At 43.0% G+C, this 8,938-nt stretch overlaps 1 protein-coding gene across 1 annotated transcript; it reads right to left on the bottom strand.

Moving 5' to 3' along the window:
* Positions 1-375: 375 nt before the first annotated feature.
* LOC108790018 (RNA-binding protein 12B-like) lies at positions 376-8,411 on the bottom strand. The gene is made up of 2 exons (XM_018560182.1): positions 8,370-8,411; positions 376-1,936 (listed from the first exon to the last, which is right to left on the bottom strand). The coding sequence occupies exon 2, from the start codon at positions 1,909-1,911 to the stop codon at positions 376-378; it is 1,536 nt and encodes a 511-aa protein (XP_018415684.1). The 5' UTR covers positions 1,912-1,936; positions 8,370-8,411.
* Between the last annotated feature and the right edge of the window lie 527 nt (positions 8,412-8,938).

Genomic DNA, 8,938 nt, shown 5'->3' with positions numbered 1-8,938 from the left:
TAAAGGTCCACTTTAAGTCTGGCTTTGACATTTATTGGGTGACTGCTACATAATGAACGCAGTCATGGCACAAGATACAGAAACATTTAGAGAAAAAAATATATATTTTACTCAGACCTACAGAGCCTTAGTGTTTAATTAGCAGGAAAGGATAAAATAAACATATGCAGCACATTTGCTGTGCAAATCAAAGTTCCTAACACTTTTGGTTTTATGGCATTGGTATGATACTGAGTTGTTGTCCGTTGTCACAGTTTTTTCAGTCCCAGCAAGTGCATCCTCACCACCTATCCAGCAAACATAGATTTGTCAATGTAACTCGATTAATTTAGTCTTAATACAGTCATTAACACAATGATCCCGGAGTCTATTAGTCTATGAAGAATCATATGTGACATCAGGAGTGTCATCTGCAATGCTGACACAAGCCTGCAACTCTTCTAGATTGTACTCCTCCTTGCTGCTAGAAAAATCCAGGCTGTCAAAAGAAGAAGATCCAAAATTATTAACACCAAATACTTTCAGCTGTTCCTCAGAGATGCATCTCAGCAGGATTTCCGTGCCCCGGAAGTGTTTACGATTTAACGTTTCTGCACTAGCCGCTTCCTTTTCACTCGAGAATTTAACCAGTGCTTCACCGAGGCCATCCCCATTATCGTCTTGTAACAGAGAGATGTCGTCTTCATTTAAAGCAAATCCTGTTAAAAAGTTTAATACGTCATGTTTGTTTACATCAGCTGCAAAGTTTCTTAGATAGACGCACGTCAGTTTGGATCCTGAACTACTTGTACTAGGCGACTCCTCCTCTGAAACGAAATCCTCCTCCGAAACGAAGTCCTCCTCCGAAATGAAGTCCTCCTCCGAAACTAAATCCTTCTCAGAAACTAAATCCTCCTCCGAAACTAAATCCTCCTCCGAAACTAAATCCTCCTCCGAAACTAAATCCTCCTCCGAAACTAAATCCTCCTCCGAAACTGGGTCTAGTGTAATGTCCATTTTCCTGTTATTAACAAATTCCATCACTTGCTCCTTAGGTACAGGCAACACTCGTACAGGACACCCTTTAAGGATTGATTTATCCAAACCAAGGGCTCTTGTGTAATCATTGTCCGTTATAAACATTACAAAACAGTCTCGTGTTCTACAGCCATTTTTGTCATACACGAATGTGATCTGAGAATCGTCAACAAGATCGAACAAAAACCTCTTTATGTGCCGCTTCTCAGCATGGCGACTCACATTCATTAGGCGTGCATAAAACTCTTGGATATACAATGTGTGAAGTTCATCATAGGGTGGCTTTGACCTGCAGCAAGACATACTAGATGCATCTTTCTCCCAAGCATCAACTTTGCCACCAAATTTGATCCATTCTGCCTCATCAGATTTTTTGATAGATGTGACAAAAAAACGCCTTTCATGCTTGAGATGTTTACTGGGACCTTTGCCGTTCGACAAAGTACAAGAGAGTGCTTTACATGCATGTCTATGTTTAGCAAATTTAACAAGAGCCTGCCCATTCCTTACTTTGTTTTTCAGTAAAAAAATTACACTCTTTACAGAATATTTTTGGAAAAACCTTTTCACATCAGAAAATGAAGCATGAAAGGGATGCAACGATATGCGTACATACCCAGGCTTTCCCACAGACCTACGGTGGTGTTTTGTATGGGCCTGCTCTGCCTTGCTGTCAAGAAAAATTTGGATACATGAATTCATTAGAGGTCTCCCAGACCTTTGGATTGCATGGTAAGCATCTTGAGAGGTTTTAAATGTAACAAATGCCTCACCATCCACCCCACCAATTATAGTAACACCTCCAGATGGAATCTTCAGTCCAGTAAAGAACCTTCGAATGTGAATGGAGTCTGCCAGTGGTGGAAGACCTTGTAATCGGACCTTTACTGACATTCTTTAGCCTCATGAAATGCTTTTCCTGTTGGCATACAAAAAGGGTACATTTTTTAAGTCTGTCACAAACAAAACTTACATTACAAACTACGCGTTGTCTGTGCTTTACTACATATACCAAATTAGCCAGGAAACTAGCATTTTAGGAGGAAACCAGCAATGGAAGCCCCCATATTTCCTATAAGTATTTTAACTCATGAAGAATGGTCAGGAGGAACGGAACTACGTAAACTGTACCCAAAAAGGGGAAGACAGAGGGCAAAAGACTGGCCACCAATATTGCCTGTGGTCTTCCTGCAGCTGATCTTTTCTGCATTAATGGACTTACAATGACCTGTCCTGCAATGTCTCTCTATGGACGAGTCTTTTTTGGTAAAGGCAGGATTTTGCTTTCTCATGTCAGAGCCTCACGCGAAGGGAGTGTAAAGCAGCACAGTAGGGATTTCACAAATAGCAGTCAGTGCCTTAGATCTCACACTATAGATATACAGCTATGAGGCTGTAGGTACAGGACTGCCTAAGCACCCTTACATAATAGGAAGTACACTGCTAGTTTTTTTGGAAGAACTCAGAACAAAAATGGTACATTCTTTCCGGGTACCGCTCAGGCATAATTACCATTACTATATGGTTACCAATAGCAAATCTTGACTGGGTTCAGTTCCTCATTAATATTTATCCCCCAGCAGCATAAACAATAACATGATCCCATGTACCTCATCCCTGTTGTACACCTACATTTCCATGATGCGCTACAATTCACAGCCTGGAGTTTAAATACCAGGTCCCTCTGTTTTCCCATCCACTGACCCCTATGTTGCTACAGGACACAGTAATGACATTGGGGCCTAAGGATAGGAACACAAAATACAGCAGGGGACCACTCATCTGTCACACCTGGACATGCATCCTCTGGAGAAGATCTGTTAGGCAGCAGTCTCTCTTGAACATAGAGAACATCAGAAGCTTGGGGAGTGGGACAGACAAGCCTGCTTTTACATTTTCAAAAAATTATTTGTTAGGTGATGACAAAGTTGCTTTAAAAGGGTAATTCCACGGTCCCAGGTGAATTTGGGAAAATGGAATTGAACCACCACCCCTCTGCCCTCACCTATTAACCCCTTCGTGACTGACGACGTACAGCGTACGTCGCCAGCATCGGGGCTGTTTAAACAGACTCCCGGCGACTTTTGCCGCCGGGACTCTGTTTAAACTTGTAGAGCTCTCCTTTCTCACTACGGCCATTGTGGCTGTAATATCCATACTCCGTACACAAGATTGCAGCCCTGTTTGCAAATGGAAAGCACTCATTGGTCAGCAGGGAGAATAATGGATTGACAGGAGGGGGTAATTCCATTTTCCCAAATCTGCCTGGGAAAGTGAAATTACCCTTTATGGATGGGTGACAAGTGACAATTTAGTACCAGGACAGGACGTGGATGGAAATCCCACCAACAGGGACTCAACAGCAATAAAAACCTTTTTTATTACACAGTATTGGCTAGAACATCAGTCAGCTTTTATATCTGCATGGAAGTTTCATAAATTCACCTGACTTCCTTTCTCAGTGATAAGATGACTTGAGGGGAAAATTATTTGCCACAGATGACAACAAAAAAACACTTAACAAGGAATCTAACCAATCCCTACTCTACCCAATAAAAAAAAAGAAACGTTGACTGGAATAACCTGTTGCCTGTTAAACATTATTTAATAACGTACATAAAACCGACATATACTTTTGAACAACATTATAGACAAATTCTGACTTGACTTCTGCTGGTAGGTTCAAGCTCCAGCACGCCTCTTCTTTTAAACAGAAAGCTCTTAGAAAAAAAAAATTTGCTTGTTTAAACATTTTTAATTTTGGGTAGAGTTAACCCGTCGGCTTTTTTTTCTGCCACCTGTGTCCCACTGGGGAGATTTCCCTTCACTTCCCATCCCATAGCCATAACAGGAAGTGAGAGGAAATCCCTCCGTAGAGGGAAATTCACTGATAGCAGGGTCACTGGAACTAGTGTCCCCACTACAAGATTTATCATGTATTCCTGTTCTGATGGCAACTCAGAATTTGGGAGGTGCGTTGCAGCGCCATTCATTTCAGTGGCACACTAAATGCATATCCCACCCACAGTATGATCACCTGCACCGAAACATGCGGTACTACAATGCCATGCGTTCCAGTCCAGTGTGATTGCAAAAAATTGTGCATGGAGTTTTATTCTGAAGTACACTTTATGTTTGTAACACTGTATTTGATTTTAAATTGAAGATGGTATTTATTTTTTTACCCGATTAATCGAAAAAATAATCAGCCAACTAATTAATTATGAATAGTTATTAGTTGCTGCCCTGGTTCTCATTGCTCTCCACTCTATACAAAATGAACCATCGCCTAGACCTGACAACGCCACTGAAACACCCATAGGAAGTGTCAGGAGTACATTCTAGTATGGTTTTAAGGGAGGCGTTTTATTATGTTTGTGCATTATGTGCAGTGAGAGATAAACAAGTACAGCTTTCTGTGAGGCAAATGCACTAAAACATGACTGAAATGCATGATAAACATTTTCTTAGCTTCCTACATTCACTTCCATGGAATTGAATAACGGATGCAAATGCGCAAAAATGCTACATGCCCTGATTATTTCTTTAATGCTCAGATCTGCAACACTTAAAGATGTGAAATAGACATCAATGGGACCATTTATAGTTCTTTTTTCTAACAAAATGTAACCATTGGAGTATTTTCCCAATTTAATCCAATTGTGTAATTCTTGAGTGAAAGTTGTGTGAATCTTATGTCAAAACATTTATAAAGACACCCAAGTAATGAACAAGATTTTACCTGAACTGTTTCACTACAAAGAAAGTAACAATAGATACATCACCAAACTGGTGATAGTAAATATCTTACTATCAGCAGTGTCTGAATGAATGGGGAGGAGCCTCTGTACTGAGTGCTTCCCATTCATTCAGTGCTGAGACTGCTGAAAAAGAAATTGAGGATTTGGTGTCCTCAATTTATTTTCTATTTTAAAAGGGAAAGGTCAGGGGTCTGTTTTAAAAAAGACACATATTAGACAAGTGCGAAGACTAAAAATGAATTTCAGATGCACGAAAACTAAAAACGTTTTCATTCGTTTCATCAAACAAAACACATTTTTTTGCCATTTTGGATTCAGCCACTGGCGTGTTCTGGAGGCAGGGCGCATGACATCATATAACACCGCACGTGTTGGGCGCCGCCATCTTAGTGTATATCTAGGTATACACCAAGATGGTGGGGTCAATATCGGCGTGTGACGTCACCTGTTGCCACGCATGCAAGGCTCCCCGCCTCCAAGATGGTGGCACGCATTCACAGAACACGCCGGTGGCCAACATGGCCACCGCACATTCTCAAACAAATTATTATGTGCCAGAATAAATTTTTCGTATATTCGGACATATAGTAATTCATTCATTTTACAAGTAGTCTAGGTTTTGTGTTCTGTTTTTTATTTTTACTTTTCTAGATATGCTTACTTTAAAAAAAATCGGCATGATAACCTGACACTTTATTTTTATAGACTCTATTTTAGTTTGACATTTATTGTTTGCCTTCTTTTGTTTTATTTGATAATACTTATATTGTGCCTACAAGTTTAATACCTTTGAATAAAAGTTTTACTTTTATCATACTTTTTAATGTTTCTTTGCGGCTTAACAAAATTGGAGTCTTTAAATGGCGTGGATATTGGGGGAAATGGGTGTGGTTACTGGGGGTGTGGCCACTGAGGGGGCGCTGTAAAGGTGGCCATACACTTTACAACCATCGCAAGACCTTAGTCTTGCGATGGTTGTAAAGTAATTAAAAAAACGTACGATCTGCCCATCTTGGACGGGCAGATCGTACTTGCGATCATCGCAAGCCTGCCCCGCTGAGGGGCGAGCTTCCAATGACCGCAATGCTGAACGATAATCACACAGTGTATGGTCACCTTAAAGCTTTCTCGCACAGGGTGCCTAAAGCCGGCCCTGGCTTTGTCCTGCATGGACCCAGCAACAGGTTCACGTTAAAGTACAATTGTAGTTGCATAGCAAGCTGATAGTGAATAGTGGCAGATCATAATTTCTGGTTATAACAACTCATGAAAGCTCCTCTACATCCACCTGAGGCTCCTCTATAACTACTGACTTTGCTAGATTTAATCTGGCCACACAGTTGATTATTCATCTGATAGTTTCAATTTCTTTAAAACGACATATTTGGTCACCATTAGATGTGCCCGCACCATGAGTACTCATGCCTGGCACTAAACTCTGCATTGTGGTGAAGGTATGTGCCTGCTCTTCCCTTACCCCTAAATGTAGGATATTACAGAGGGCTTTTCTGGCACGGTCAGCAGGATTATTGTGGAAGATATGACGTAGCACCTATTATCCAACACTTAGCCCAGTGCTTCCCCCCCATTCCCAGCCTAAAGCCAAAATTAGCCTAAGGATAAAAACTTGTCCTTTGCCGGCATGCTACAGAGGACCCTCACTCTCTCTGGGTAAGCAGTGGTCTCTCTGCAAAGGCCCAACACACCCCATGTTGAGTCAGAGCTCTCTAACTGATGGGCAGCATGTTGTTTGCTGATTGCAGAACTATAGGTCTAACTCTGTAGGGGGCATGTGAGACCACTGCTTACCCAGAGAGAGCAAGGGATGTGCTCTGCAGCTGCTGGCAGGGGACAGGCTTCTGGAGGCTTTACAAAGAAAAGAAAATGTAGGACATCGAACACCTTTTGCTTTCAGACACCTGGGAAGTATTTAGCTGATGTAAACCCACCATTACCACACACGTGGAAGCAATCACCTCCCAGAAAAAGCCAACTCAAGGAGCATAACCATTACCCCTCCACAGGTACTGCGGCCCCTACTCTGACAGCCAGCAGCGGAGTTCCTCCAAATCATACAGCGTAGTACGGGGGGCACAATACATTTTCCCTCATTCAGCTCATGGACCATTTTAGCAGGCTGGGGTCACATATGTTCAGGTGATGGGAGGTGGTGCCTTGCATTATTTTTTTTACTTTATTGAAAATTGTCACCAAGTGACATTTCTATTCTGGTTACTTCAGGTGGGCTGCATTGTGGAAAAACACAACTCATCTGCATATTTAAAAGAGAACTATGGGGTATATTGCTATAAGCTATTGCTCACTATATACGAAGATTGCCACAGCCGGGACAGATCCCGACAATGCTGTCCAGATCCACCCAGTTGGCTAATTGGCAGCGGCCTCTGCCTATCTAGAGGCAGAACCAGATGTTCCTGCCCCCTCCCCCGTCTGTCCCTCCACTCAGTACTGGAGGATTGGAGAGGGAAGAATCCCTGCGGGGAGCGGTGACTGACAGTCACGGCTCTCTGCAGGGAGATGATTGGGAAGTGAGCGAGTGACGGTATGTGTTCGCTCACTTCCCAACCTATAGAGCTGACATGTGACATTTTTATTGTTACAGGTCGGCTCAAACTATGAGTGTAAATCACTCACCTCATTGTTCTCCTTTAAAAGGGATATTCCACTTTCCCAGGTGAATTTGAGAAAACAGAATGACCCCTTCCAATGTGGCCCCCTCTATACTTACCTTTGGGCGAATGATCCTTCCCCTCTGCCGATGCCAGTGTATGAACCCCTTACTACCGTCTAGCACAGCCCTGCACTCTGTATTTTGAATTTCGCTTTCAATTGGCAAGCACTCATTTGGTGACTGTTGCCTGCATTTAAAATAGAGAGCGCAGGGCTGCGCTACACAGCAGTATGGGGTACAGATAGCACACCGGCAGAGGGGTTGTGTTCAGCTAAATGTAAGTATAGCAGGGGGAGAGGGGGCCAGATTGGAGGTGTAATTCCATTTTCCCAAATTCACCCAGGAAAGTGGAATTTACTTTTCACCAACACACTGCAACCAACCTGAAGGCTGCATTGAGGTGTGAACAAGCAACAGTTGTGTTCTAGGGGGCCTTGTGATCAGCCTGCAGAGTAATGCAGACCAATGCACATGGTGTGAATGAGCCCTAACAGCCCGAAATTGATCACGCCGGCCCTATGGGCACCATCACACCACCAAGAAACAGGACAGGGACAGGCAACCACATCAGCTCTCCCTCGCCGATCCCCATCATGGAGGCCCTCCTGTATATACAGCACATTACCTGGGCATAGGACAGGCGCAGCATAGACTACTCTACATCAACTGAAATAGGCAAAAAGAAACCCTGTGACTAGAGCAGCTAGAGACAAAATACCCTCCACACTTAAAGGATAACACCCACCCTGTAAATGCTTCTTCTAAGCAGTTCTCAGCACTGTGTTCCGTCTGCACTAACTCTTCCCTCTCAATACCACAGATACAAGTGAGGGGAAATCCTATAGCTGCGACCCGGAAGCGCTGTGGCGGAGCAAAAGACGAACAAACTGTCACATTACCGAGAGTGTGCAGAAAGCTCAGCCAACTCGGTAATGGCGCCGCAGGTAAGCGTCGTGGTTACCGCGCATGCGCCGGATAACCTGCAACCCTTCACCCCTTCCTATTGCGTGCGACAAGGGCGTACCAATCGAGCGCCGCTCTACGCAGCGTGTGTTGCGCCTGCGCAGTGTAGGCCTCCCGTTATTTGTATTTATTAAGTGTAATAAAACGTCCTGTTTGTAGTGTCTCAGTGTGTTCATGATCCTGTTGTTCTGTCCTGTATGGACACGGCAATAGGTTCACATTAAAGTCCAAGTGCACAGCAAGCTGATAGTAATAAATAGTGGCAGATCATAATTTCTGGTTATAACAACTCATGAAAGCTCCTCTACATCCACCTGAGGCTCCTCTATAACAACTGACTTCCGGGGTGACTGATTCCCTAGGCTTGTGCTGACCATACAGTGATAATAAGCTGACAGATTATCATGCAGCTGGTAGGGTTACACAATGTTTCCTTTAAACTACGAAACACCCATATTTAATGTATGGTCAGCATGAGATATTATTATTATTATTATTATACAGG

This window comes from Nanorana parkeri, unplaced genomic scaffold, assembly GCF_000935625.1.
Source record: "Nanorana parkeri isolate BGI_ZX_2015 unplaced genomic scaffold, ASM93562v1 scaffold439, whole genome shotgun sequence".
In the NCBI taxonomy this organism is placed as follows: Eukaryota; Metazoa; Chordata; class Amphibia; order Anura; family Dicroglossidae; genus Nanorana; species Nanorana parkeri.
Note: the sequence above shows the minus strand (reverse complement) of the source record. Positions and strands in the feature narration are given on the sequence as shown.